Source organism: Gossypium raimondii, chromosome 4 (genome assembly GCF_025698545.1).
Source record: "Gossypium raimondii isolate GPD5lz chromosome 4, ASM2569854v1, whole genome shotgun sequence".
Lineage (NCBI taxonomy): Eukaryota > Viridiplantae > Streptophyta > Magnoliopsida > Malvales > Malvaceae > Gossypium > Gossypium raimondii.
The window spans coordinates 16522-29660 of record NC_068568.1 but is presented as its reverse complement, the minus strand read 5'-3'; the positions used below and the strand labels follow the sequence as shown (position 1 = coordinate 29660).

Genomic DNA, 13139 nt, shown 5'->3' with positions numbered 1-13139 from the left:
AGTAAGTTTTGGAAGAAAAAAGAAATGGTTTGCGTTTAAGATTGTTTGCATTTGGTGCAATATTATAAATCAGGCATGAGCTTGACGACAAATAATCTTTACAACAGCTGTGCTGAAGAATCTGTCTTCATAATTTCTTTTGCTTGCGAGTTCACTGATCAACTTTACACATGCACATAATTTCAACAATCATGCTAGCAGATTTGGATTTAAACACAATCATAATTTCAACTCAATGAAACTAAAATTTGGTTTTCTAATTACACATTACGGACTCTCAGCTAAATAAGGCTCCATTATCACCTGGAAATAAGCTTCTCCACTTAATCAGGTCGCCTGCAACAATTCCTTGATATCATACCCTTGCAACTGCACACACATAAAAACCAAGACATAATTTTTCGTTTCGTGATTCTAAATTTGCTTGCAACATTCAAGGATACCAAGTCCAAATCAAGGTCATCAACAAGATTCATGATCATCAGTGTTGAAAATTTTTACCTGAAGAAAGGTAAGAAGCAAAATCACTCCTGAGTTCCAGAAAGCATGTATTGTGATAGGAGTCACCAGATTGCGAGTTTGAGCATATGAAAACCCCAAAGCAGTCCCTACAATAGACCAAGAGATTTGTCGGCTTCCATTCGATGTAAGGAAACACATGATATGCACTATGTAATTTGATCTTTGGATGTATCTTAAACGATTGTGATATTTGAATGTGATTGGGAAGTGGAAACTCAAAAAATGATAATTGTTTACAGCAAATCCTCCACTTGTACTTTGCTGTCAAATATTACCTAGTACAAATAGCTGAGGAAACTCTCCGGGAGTGAGATGTGCAAGTGCAAATACAGCAGCACTAATAATTACAGAAACTGGTGTAGGCACCCTGAAAGAAGAATTGAGGAAAACATCAAACCAAGTTGTAAATTAATTACGAAAGTATAACAAGCTTGAATACCAAGCCTCCAATGCACACAAATCAATTCAGAAATTATGCATTTTTATAAACAAAACTTTTGTGCAGCAAGAGAAAAGATAGAACAGTGTTGCAGGGGAGCAGAGGGAGCAGAGGGAGTTCAAAAGAACAACCCTCATGCTAAATCAAGCTTGTTTCAAACCATTTGGATAGATTCCACAAACACTATTCAGAACATGCTTTAAATGGCCACATTTACTTTGATAATTGAGATTTGAGATGTCCTTCTTGAGTTTCCCAGGCCAGAGCCACAAATTGGGGCCATACAATGCTTATATTATTGAAGCCAAGAATTCCCAAATGTAACAACTTCAGAGTTTGTCCATTCTTGCATTTATCTATGTTTCATACTTGTTATACCGTTCTTATATATTTAGTACAGCGTCTCTTACCAAGATTCAATTTAAGTCGCACAATATGGTTGTCAATCTACTTGTTAATAAATAATTCCCAGTTTTTGACATATATATTTAGATCATGAGTTCATCATAAAATCACTCTTGTTCTTCTACTTACTACCCTTTATTATATTTCCTGTTATATTTTATTTTCTAATAACTGATTTATGTATCAGCAAATTGTTTTTATAGGATGAATCAAATGTTTGAAAGTAAGGTATATGAGTTTTCTAAACAAAGAAATAGCTCTTCAATGTTCAGTAAAATTGCACATTCTCGACAAAGGGAAAAAGACTGTTAGAATTAGTATAGTTGACCATGTTCACTGATTCATTAAGACAACATAGCCAAGAGAGCATCCAATAATTTATTTAAAATACAGATTAAGTAAAAATACCATTTTGTCAGGGATGTCATAAAAAAGCCTCGAAATACCGTCTCCTCAAGAACTGGTGCCAGAACACCTGTGATGCCCACCAAGCAAGCAGTGCTACAATAGAGATCAACAACATCAATTCAACTAATAGTGAAGGGAATAGTGCTTAGAACCCATAAGCTACACATCATTCTAACCAAATTTGCAGCCACAATATGAAGGAAAGCTCCTATGCAAGTACCTGATACTTGAGGATCCAATCAATGGAAGCAAGCGGACCAGAGCATCAGTCTGATAAATAAAAAATAAAAAAGCTTGAGAGGTCAGTAAGGAATATTAAGTGGCAGAATGCCACTAAGTTTAGATAACAGTAATTGTAATTCCAACAAGGTAGTATCCACTCTAAATTCCTCAGCTAGGTTTTAGCTAATTCTCTGAAATACAAAAATTAAAATCAAAATCAAACGCAAGAGGAATCCACTTGACTATCCTTTATTAAATTGAAAATAGTAGCAAATAATTTCTAACCTCTCTTTGAGAGTCCTCACCACGAAACAAGGACATGGCAGCCCCTGTTAAAGCAATAGCAATAAGAGCACCAACAAGACCAATTGCTGCCCACAAAAGCCATCCTTTCTTTAGGTTGAAAGGTTCCTTAAAATCTGAAAAGAGTATTACACAATATTGGCTTGAAAATTTGGATAAATAATTCATATCATTACCAGTCAAGTTTGGTTTAGATTTTTATTTTTAAATCTCTATTACCATCAACATAAAAGAAAATTCAATTTTATAACTGAAACATTAAAAAAGGTCAGTTGGCAGCCTTCCATGCAAATACCTATATAAACAAAAGGCTAAAAGAACGAGACAATGCCTCTTTTCAGTGTTGCCTAATAGAATAAGACATTATTTTCATAAGGTGCATAGAGATCAAAGCAATAAACAGGTTTTGCATGATGAATAGATACCATAGCGAAATAGGTCTTCAGGAAGGGGTTGAAAAGTGTTGGCTACACCAGAAAGAACTCCAAGTACCACTATAGTTGTAATGCTGTCAAAGCAATAACAAACATATTTACATCCATATTTACACCAAAAAAAACCCAGCAATTCAATTCAGAGGTAAAGGAAAATCTATCTGTATTTAAAACATGACAAAAATTGAAAAAAATAAAAAGCAAGTTTCACAGTTCTGTTATATAAGGAGAAACTAAGTCTCAGCGTAGCTTATCCGCAGATTGAAGTAAAGACAAGACATTAGAACATAAAGTTTACAAATGGAACTTCAATGCAAATGCAATGATGGTAACTATTTAAGGATAGTGATGCATACCTTTGATCCACAAACAGTATCTCAGCCTTCTGGTCCAAACTTAGTTCTTCAATATTAAGTCCTAGATAAGGTATAGCTGCTGTCTCTATTAATCCTGTCAAAATAAAACTGCCTGGGAAAACTTTATTGCTTTCTTAATCCAAAGATACCACTCACAAACCATTTATAAAAAAATAAGCAAAGATGAAACACACCTTAATCCACATGCAAGTGAAGTTAATGAAACTGTTTGCCACTCCCATGGAACCTCCCATCGCTTGAGTATTGGCCACCCCAATTCAGTCTCTTCCTGGGATTTAAGATGGGCAAATATTAGCCTCGTGCAACTTTGGGGTAAGTAGTAATAAAATTGTGGGGAATTTTATTTTATTTTATTTTACCTTTTTCTGGAAATCGGGATTGTCTTTTCCAGCATTGAAGAAGCAAAAAGGAAGCAGTTTTAAGGGAGTAAGAGAAGGTAAGGTGGTACAAGTGTTTGGGAACTTTAATAAAAGAGTGTTTGGCCTGTTATAAAGAAAGGGGGGAGCTCGCTTGGCGAAGGTTTTGATCGAAGCAGAGAAGCAAAACCGAGGTAAGCTTGTAATCATTGTCGCAACCATTGTTTGGATTTGATCGGAAGTTTGGAGTTTACGAATTCAAGCAGAGATATCCAGGCAAAGCGGTTGGGGATAAGGTTACGTTACGCGGAAAAACAAAAATAGGTCCCTCAACTTCTCTAATTTATGATTTCCTCCACTGAATTTTACATTTATGTCTATCTCTTAACCACAGTTAGTTTCCAATTAATAGTTGAATATATAATTATGAAAATGTCATCATTTTTTATTTTGGAAAAAAAGAGGAACATTTAATAACTTAAATAACAATCTGATTCATGGAAAAATTGACTATATCAATCTTAACAACGGCAAGAATATAAAATGCACAATATAGTTCAATAGTAAATTTGGGATTAAATTTTAGGAGATTAGTAAAGTTTTTAAAAATTTTAGGAGTTTAATGAGTTTTTTAAAAAAAATTGGGATCTAATTAATATTTTTGTATGAGTAATGAGATTTTTTAAAAAATTAAAAGAATTTTAAAAAATAATTAAAAGGTATAATTAAAATTTTCAAAATTTTGAGAAGATCTAGTTAAAATTTTCTAAAAGCTTCAGAAAAAATGAATTTTTAAAATTTTGGAAACCTAAATAAAATTTTCCAAAATTTCAAAAAAAATCAAAATTTCCCAAAATTTTGAAAAGCTAAGACCCCCTCAACCCTTATAACTGTTATTAGGGTTTATAATCAAAATTATTAGAAAGATTATTGTCTCTCAAAACACATTCAATATTTGACTACATTGAAAAGAGAAAGGGTTGAATGAAACTGTGATTTCAGGTCGTCATTATCATTTTCCAATAGAAAATGACAAATCAACTTTTTTTTCCTAATTTTTAGCATTTTTAGTTGGATTTAAATCATAATTTCATACAATCCTTTCTCACGTTCAAAATTTCTCAAGATAATCCTGCAGTTACTAATTAAAGGATCGAGTAGGAAGTATCGTACACAAACTAATTATTGAAGTAGCACCAACTTCATGCGAGATTTTAAAGTTGGCTTGCAAGTGAAAGACCAATTCCACAACCATATAAGAATCGAATAAGCTCAACAAGAGAAATCAATGTGAACCATCCAAATTCAGGTGTGTGCCATTTGACTTGCACAAATTGATGATGGAAGGTCTCCATGGATTTATTATGAAAAAAGCCAGCGATGGCAAGAGTATTGCAGAGAATTAAGGGAAGTTGGCTTCCCATAAAATGTTCAGAATTAAGTAACAAAAGCCACAAGCTTCCAGGGGGAGTCGAGGCTTTGATATGAGAAGTTTTTGAGGCCATGTAAATGTTGGATCGAATCCAAATGATGGAAGCGTGGCAGAAGGAATCATAAGAGGAGTGACCACTCGAGCAGAGCGGCAGAGGTCATTAAACCTCTTGTGTTCAACAAACTACTTCCCAACCAGGATTTTAATGGATCTTTCTTCTTCGGTTTAACTATTACTAATAGTTGAGAAGAATGCTTTGTTTTGGACACCAATCCTTCTTCTACTTAATTCATAGTTCTGAAATACCCAACAGTACCGCTCATGCAGGCTTTCCGAATCAAAGCCAGGAAGAAGCAAATACGAAGTAGATGGATTGGGGGATAAAATGTGTTAGAAGCAGCAGCGTAAGAAATAGCAAAACCAGAAACAAATAGACATCCACTCAAACAAATCGAGATAGCATAGTATGTGAAACAAATTTTGACTTACCAAGTAGGGTACAATTTCATTTGTCAACATTAACCTTTCCAAATCAAACACTCCTGTCTCTCTCTAGGCTAGATACCGATACAATTTCCTATCATTGTTGTCCCTTTCCAAGAAATCACGCTCGATAAGAGACTCGATCCTTTTCTTAATCTCCGTTGGGTTGGCCAGGAACCGCGACTGCAACTGCTTTGTAACCTCAGCTATTATATTGTTGTGATCCAGCACCCTCCTTGATTTCATGATCCTAACTATTGCAGCTTCAATCTGCGGCTTCCTGTCCTCCTCCACTCTCTGTCGTGTCTCCTGCTTTTCAGGTTCCGATTCCTTTTGTGCAACCACAGTTCCTATCTTCACTTTGTAGAATTTGCTTGTGAACTTATCATTGACAAAAAATGCATCATCCTCACCAATGTCTTTACTCATAGGTTCTTTCCTAAGAACATTCTTTCCCTTCACGCACGCCATTGATTGCAAACACCTTTTCAAGTCTGAAGCAGGAATCCCAGTGGCCTGTTCAACCTCCTTGTAGCTAAGCCTATCAGCATTGTTAAAAAGCATCAGCACACACATCTGGTAAGTTGAAACATTCAACTCATGCTTCTGACCCTTCCCAAATGTTGCTTTTATATCTGCTGTCCCCATATTGGTTTGCCAGGACAACCTCCTACCAGTATGGGTTCCAAGATAATATGACCGAAACTTCTCGCAAAGTGCTGACGTTTCAGCAGGCAGGTTGCAAGTAATACTGGGCTGAGTAGGCCAGGACCCTGTTGTTAGAACCTGAACAACTAGGGTAGGACCATCAGTCAGCTCAGGATGGCTTGCGTAAAACCCTTGCATTGTATCCTGGGAGGTCTTCATGTCAGTAAACATGCCTTCTAATTTCGATGTAAATTGATACCCACATTCTGTCTTAAGCTTGACTATCAGACTTCTCTCTGCATCATCAGATACAGTTTTGCCAGATAGAAGCCGCTTAGCCAAGTGCTGTTTGTAGTACTTCTCAAATACATCCTTCTCCTGCAGATAGCGAAACAGCATCATAACTTTGTCAAGAATTATCTCCACATCCTCCTCACTGACTCCTTTCAAACCTTTACGAAGCTTGTCATCCACAAACAAGGAAATGAACTCAGGAGAACGGTTATTCAAGTTGATGAAATACTCAAAAGAGGAGTTCAGAGCATTCTGGAATGTCTTATCATTGCTAAATGCTTGGCTAATGATACTATCATATTTGTCCTTTTCATCCAGGAGCCTCTGGACAAATTCCACAGGATCTTTTAACTTTTCCGCATCAGTAACCAGCTGTTTTCCTATTTCTCTGAGGTGAGAGGTCATCACATCTCGTATAGTTGAGAGACCATTGGGAACTCTTCTAAATAAATTGTACATTCTCCCCAAGTCCTCATACTTGTCATCAAGAAGCATATTTACCAAGCCAGAGTTCTCCATGTGGACTAGTCGCATCATGTGGTTAGCAATCATCTCCTTCTCGACTACATTAGTTATCTTGACTTCACTCTTGACATCCAAGTAATGGGTAACTCTCTCAATTTCTTCATTTAGACGTAATTCAGCTTTCTTCAGATAGTCCCCACAGTCACAGCACTCAATAAATTTCTGAGATTCACCCATATAAAACTCAGCAGAAACCTCAAGAAATGGCTTCTCAAAATCCTCCTGGTAAACAGAGGAACCCAAATCCATAAGCATCTTGATTATATTCCTCATGAGGCCCCGGTCTATAACTTCACCAGTTCGCTCTCTGTGTACTAGTTCAAGAAGCATGCTCAAAAGCCTGGACTGTATTTTGCTGGAGTGTATAACATTATCCCTCCACAAGTTAAGTCCCAGCTCATGAACAGGGGTTTTATGGGTGTTTGGAATGTAGGTCCTGTCCATGTACATCAATATGTCTCGAATCATTTGCAATGCCTTGTTGTGGTCGTTCCATTTCCTGTTCAGCTCTTCAAGAAACAAATCACCTTGAGCAGCCTCTATAGATTTTGATATTTCTTTGAGGTGTGCAGTCATAGTTGCAACCAGCCCAGAGTACAGCTTCTCACCAAATTTGTGCAAAACCATGTTGTATGCATTCCTGAATTCATGTGAGAAAAGCCAATACCATGAAAAAAAAAAATTACCTAAGCTTTAATTTGCTCATTTGAAATTGACTTAGGAGAGATGGCAAGGGAGAGATCTTTTCCAAGCACATAATATAGTTTCCAAGATTTTTAGCATGGATACTGACAAAAACTTTAACCAAAATCTGAATCCCCATTACTGCAACTGATAAGAACAATAGGGATAAGTACTTTCAACTTTTCATAACTTAACAGAGTCTAACAGTGAACATCAGCTGACATATACAGTCAAATCACACCAGCATATGGACAGTCCACATTAATCGTCAAATGTGCATATGTGTACGAAAACATTAACAGTGCTATGAGCATCCACGGACGGGCAAAATTCAATTGTTCCCATCATGTAGGTTACCAAATCACTCTTAAGAAGAATTCAATTAAATATCTCCAAGCTTATTATCTCCATAGTCATGTTTAAACAGTATTTTCAGCAAATTTGTAACCCAAATATTATGTAAAAAAATCCATGTACAACGCAGATTAACCAATAATAAAGTCTTCGTAGTTTTAAATTATTTAGACAAAACCCTAATTAAACTTGCATCCGCAACTTCTATATATATATTTAAATGATTTTTAATAATCTAAGCACGGAATCGTTGCTGGAAAGCTCTAGATTTATGAATCAAAATCATAGCGTTAATCACGAAGTAAAATCACATAAATTAATTAAAAAGGAGAAAGGGGAGGGGGGAACCTGTAAAGCTCTTCAAAACTGAGGCCACTGGCATTATGATTGTAAATCTCATGGATTGCATGTTCAAGAATGCTCCAGGTCTTCTCTGCATATTTAGGATCCACCACGACTCGGTGCTTGAACGCTTCTATCTGGAAATTCCTTTTCTTTTGATTACTCATTTCTTTCCAACCTACCTTCCTTTTTATCCTTTTCTTCAGATTACGAAACCCTAATCGAACGGAAACCCGCCCGAAGACTAACAGAACAAGCAAAAGAAAATACACGATCTATCAAAATTAAAATGATCAATAAACTCGTCTGATTAAAATCTTTGTATTAGATGGATTAGGGTTTGAAAATGGGAATATTGGGGGAAAAAAGAGGGATTTGTATAGGGACCCAAATGATAAATGAAAGTAGAGGAGAAAAAAGAAACAGGTAACTGGAAATTTCTGTATATGTATATATAGTTATTAATTAAAGACCGTTTTTACGTCAGCGATAAAATACATAATTTAATTATTAACTGGATTACGGGTGAAAAACTTTATGAATTTTATGAGGTTGGTTTTAATAGAAACGGTAAAGTTGAAATAATGAATAATTATTTTTATTTAATTTTTATTATGTGTATTTATTTTGGTAAAATGATTTTTGTCCTTTAATCTGGAGCAAATTATTTTTTAAATTAGAGTATTTTAATATCTATCAATTTTAAAAGTAAATATTTAAGAATAATTACTCATAATATTAAGAATTTGTATCAAATTTATATAAATATATTAGAATATAACAAAGTTATCTTTCAAAGTTTACGAATTCTATCCTAAAAATATATTAGTCTTTTTTTAAATCTGAAAAATTCAAAGAGAATAATTAAAAAACTTTTGCTTCAAAAAGTATAAAATAGATAGAATATATAAACAACAACGGTTTAATTTGTTATTATATCAATCAAAATTATGTATAATTAATAGAAAATATTAATTTCCATGATTAATTGTCTTTAATTGTTCATTTTAAAATTGACAAGATTGTTTTTTTAAAGAGATCAATTTGTTCAATATCAAATTTGAGAGAGATTGGGCGATTTTTTTACAACTTTTCATATTTTATATAAAAATATAAAATGACAAAAATAATTCTTTTAACATAATATTTGTTACTTTATAATTTTTTATAATTTCACAATTGATCCCATGATACTAATACTTAAGAACTAAAATGATCTTGTAAAATAATAAAAATTAATTAATCTCTTAATTAAAACCCCAATCAATTGAGCCTTATAATATAAATTTTTTATTGAAGTCTAAATGGACTAAGTGATGACACGACAATTGATACGGTGATTAATGTAGTAGTTAATATAGAAAAAATGATAACATACATTAAACATAAAAATATTGACATGTAAAAATAATTTAATTTTTAAATTATTTTACGAGAGATTAATCTTTTTTAATTATTTTATGATGGTTAGATTAATTTTAGAATTTATGGAAAAATATTAAAGAAAGTTATATAGAAATTTATTAAAATGATAAAATTTATAAAAAAATTATAAAAAAAAGAGTAGCAAAATTTTAAAATTTTTCTATAGTATTTAATATTTTATTGATAATTTATATAATTTCATTCAATAATTACTAAAAGTGCCTTATAAAATTATTCTTTTCCTCTTGAAAACTCTTAATAGATGCCTTCCTTAAAGGGGAAATTGCTCAAAGAGTGTCGATAAAAGACCAAGTATTGCCCTTTCTATGAGTCTAAGATTGAGAATACAGAGCATACTTTTTTGCTTTGCCCCTTCTCCACAGCAGTGTGTTTTTTTTTAATAGAGCACAAGAGTCGTCGTCATCATATTATGATCAACGTTGTTAAATCCAAACGAGTGAGAGACTTTAAGAGCAAATCACGACTCTTTTTTCCTTTTTTGATCTGGAATCATGACTAATGTTTCACATCTCAATAATACACGGTAATAGGTTATTTACAAGTAATTTTTTGCTCTCCAGCCACTGCCTTTCTTGACTAAGACAGACGAGTACTATTTTCCACGTCAAATCATCAGGTATGATATTCTCTCCCAACATTTGTAGCAAAAGCATTATAGCCTTTTGAATATTCCCCATCCTACAAAAAGCATTGATCAGTGGACTATAACTTCCATCATCAAGTCTGCAACCTCTTCCAGCCATGTCCTCCATTAGCTTTAAAGCACTACCAAGTTTATCACGACTGCAAAACCCACTAATTACATCATTGAATGTTGATGCTGCTGGTAAATAGCCACAGACAACCATTTCATTCATCAGCTCAACTGCCTCTCGCATACACCCTTTCTGGCAAAATCTACGAATTAAACAATCGAAAACATGAACACTTGGAATACCCCCTTCCCCGATCATCTGATCATAAACTCTCTTTGCATCCTCAATACTGCCCTCCTTGCAAAATTCCAATATCCTTATGTTCCTATCAACAGCCCTAGGAAATAAATTTTGCATCTTGGAAAGGAACTCCAATGCTTCCCCCGAGCAATTGTTCTTGTACAAACCATAGAGCACACTGTTATAAGGGCTAACACGCCCACCTGAACCCACCTTACTCTCCTCCATTAGCTCCAAAATCTTAAACCCATCTTCCATTCTCCCTGCTGAACACAGCCCTTCAATCAATTTATCGAAAGTAGCAAAGTTCCAACTGATCCCATCTGTCTTCATTTCATTGAACATATCCAGAGCTGAATCCAACATGTCAGACTCACAGAAACCAGAGATCAATATGTTGTATGTGTCAGCATTTGGGAGACGGCCTTTATTCTCCATATCCCTGGAAAGCCTCTGTCCAAGTTTCACCTTTCCTATTCTACAGTAACCCTTTATCAAAGTATTATATGCTACCACATCCACTACACCCCCCTTGCTCTCGACTTTCTCTAAAATCTCAAAGCCTTCAGATACACGACCCACATCGCAGAGAATTTTCAGAACCTTAGTCAGGGTAATGACATCTGGTACAAACCCCATGGTGAAGCTCTTCTCTAACAACACAAGAGCTTGAACTAAATTTTCTTCTTTACAGTAGGCAGATATCAAGATATTAAAGGTAACTGCATTGGGGTTCTCCATTTCATTCATCAAGCTTCTGGCTCTCCCAACCTTGCCATTCTTACATAGAGCATGGATCAAAGTGTTGTAAAGCACAGCATTGGGCTTTACAGTGCTAGACTTGATAAGTTGCAGAAGCTTAAAAGCATCGGCAATTCTGTTAGTTAAGCAAAGACCTTTCATCAAAATGCCAAAAGTATATTCATCGCTTTGGACACCAGTCGGCATCATCTTCTTCCTATAAAAGTTCCTAGCCAAATCAATGTCTTCCTTGACAAGAACGTCGAGTATAGAATTAAAAATCTTCAAGGAAGGGGGTTTGTTAAATCTGGAAGCCAAATCAAGGACCTCGATGACATCCCGGATCATCCGGGCTCGCCCAAGGCCTCGAACTAGGGTGACAAGAATATCTTCATCTGGGGGAACGCCTAATGTGGTGGGCATTTCGTCGAGCAGTTCCTTGACAGTGTTGAAACGGCGGAAAGCACAGAGCTTTTGGATCAAAGCACGGTAGGTGGACTGAGAGTGGGTGAAATTTGGGAGCTTTGAAGCCCATTGGAAGGTTTTCAGCGCTGTTTCTGCTGAATTCTGGTCTAGTATGAGATGGGCAATATGCTCATGACTTGGAACGCCAAGGGATGAGGATGATGATGACGACCATACAAGTCTTGAATGAAAGCTCGGAAATGATTGTAGAAGAAAATCATGGGTTTCGATGGATGACAAAGCTGAAAATATCCAACTCAAAGGATGTGAGAGCTTCTTCATGGGATTCACTTTACCCAAACAGAATGTCTCGATCCTCTTCAGATTTTATAAGTTATCAGTTAGCTTTCAATTATGTTTTGATTTAAAACATAGGGGTAAATTCACAAGTGATCCCTCAGTTTTCATAAATTTTTATTTTAGACACTAAAAATTTGGCCACCGCCATTAATTTAATGATATTTTTCACTCATTATAATCTCCCAATATTAATAAGTTTCGTTTTGATTACTCATTATTAACTTTATTATTTTTTCAAAAAATCAAAATTTTTATAGAAAAGTAAGATATTCAACTATGAAGATAAAATAAAGGAAAACTACCTAATTAATCACTAAATTTTAATGTGTTTTTTTTGTCATTTAACTATAAAAATCTATAATTTGAAGTTTAAGAAATCTTTTTAATTACTGTGTGGCTAAATCTCAAACGACCAGTGCATTACATTATTTCCGAGTGAGCTCCACCATATTATTATATTTCCTTTTTATTTTCTTTTACATTTCTTTCATTTATTCTTTTTTCCTTTTTCTTTCTTCTCCATCATTGGTGCTTGCATGTTGCAGCCATTGCTTGAAATCCTTCATCACATATTGAATCAAAAGAGTAAATAGTTGTAAACTTTTTAATTAAGGATTCTATTAGTTTGTAAATTTTTTGGTGTTAGTGTTGAAGTACATAAACAATTTGCTGAATCTAATAAATTTGGTGGGTTCTCTCTTTTATTATTTTTATCTACAATAATTGATTTTTCCATCGTATTTATATTCAATAGCAATTTGGTTGCATTTATTAGTTTTTCTATCATGTTTGGTATTCAATAATAATTTATCGGGTTAATCCATTGTGCCAAAATTCGGTTTCCAATGCTTAAATCCTAACACCATAGTAATCTTGCAGTTAGTTTATAGTTATGGATTTTGATGCCTTTTTCTTTTCCAGGCAGAAAAACGTTAAGGTTGTTAGCATTGATGGGTATGACTTATTGGGATGTTTCAAATGACGAGAATGCTTTAAAAAAGTCCGTCTCACATCAACCTGTGAG

General features: G+C 34.5%; 3 protein-coding genes across 3 annotated transcripts; all 3 read right to left on the bottom strand.

Moving 5' to 3' along the window:
* Positions 1 to 28: 28 nt before the first annotated feature.
* LOC105779399 (uncharacterized) lies at positions 29 to 3792 on the bottom strand. Its single transcript, XM_012603141.2, has 10 exons — positions 3470 to 3792; positions 3284 to 3378; positions 3090 to 3197; positions 2725 to 2807; positions 2282 to 2415; positions 1995 to 2044; positions 1775 to 1867; positions 798 to 889; positions 502 to 608; positions 29 to 369 (listed from the first exon to the last, which is right to left on the bottom strand). Exons 1-10 carry the CDS (start codon positions 3686 to 3688, stop codon positions 328 to 330), a joined length of 1023 nt encoding a protein of 340 aa, XP_012458595.1. The 5' UTR covers positions 3689 to 3792; the 3' UTR covers positions 29 to 327.
* Positions 3793 to 5310: 1518 nt separating this feature from the next.
* On the bottom strand, positions 5311 to 8650 carry LOC105779395 (cullin-3A). The gene is made up of 2 exons (XM_012603138.2): positions 8235 to 8650; positions 5311 to 7488 (listed from the first exon to the last, which is right to left on the bottom strand). The coding sequence occupies exons 1-2, from the start codon at positions 8393 to 8395 to the stop codon at positions 5451 to 5453; spliced, it is 2199 nt and encodes a 732-aa protein (XP_012458592.1). The 5' UTR covers positions 8396 to 8650; the 3' UTR covers positions 5311 to 5450.
* A 1469-nt stretch (positions 8651 to 10119) lies between these two features.
* Positions 10120 to 12152, bottom strand: LOC105779396 (pentatricopeptide repeat-containing protein At2g17525, mitochondrial). The gene has a single exon (XM_012603139.2). It carries the CDS (start codon positions 12095 to 12097, stop codon positions 10178 to 10180), a length of 1920 nt encoding a protein of 639 aa, XP_012458593.1. The 5' UTR covers positions 12098 to 12152; the 3' UTR covers positions 10120 to 10177.
* Positions 12153 to 13139: the final 987 nt, after the last annotated feature.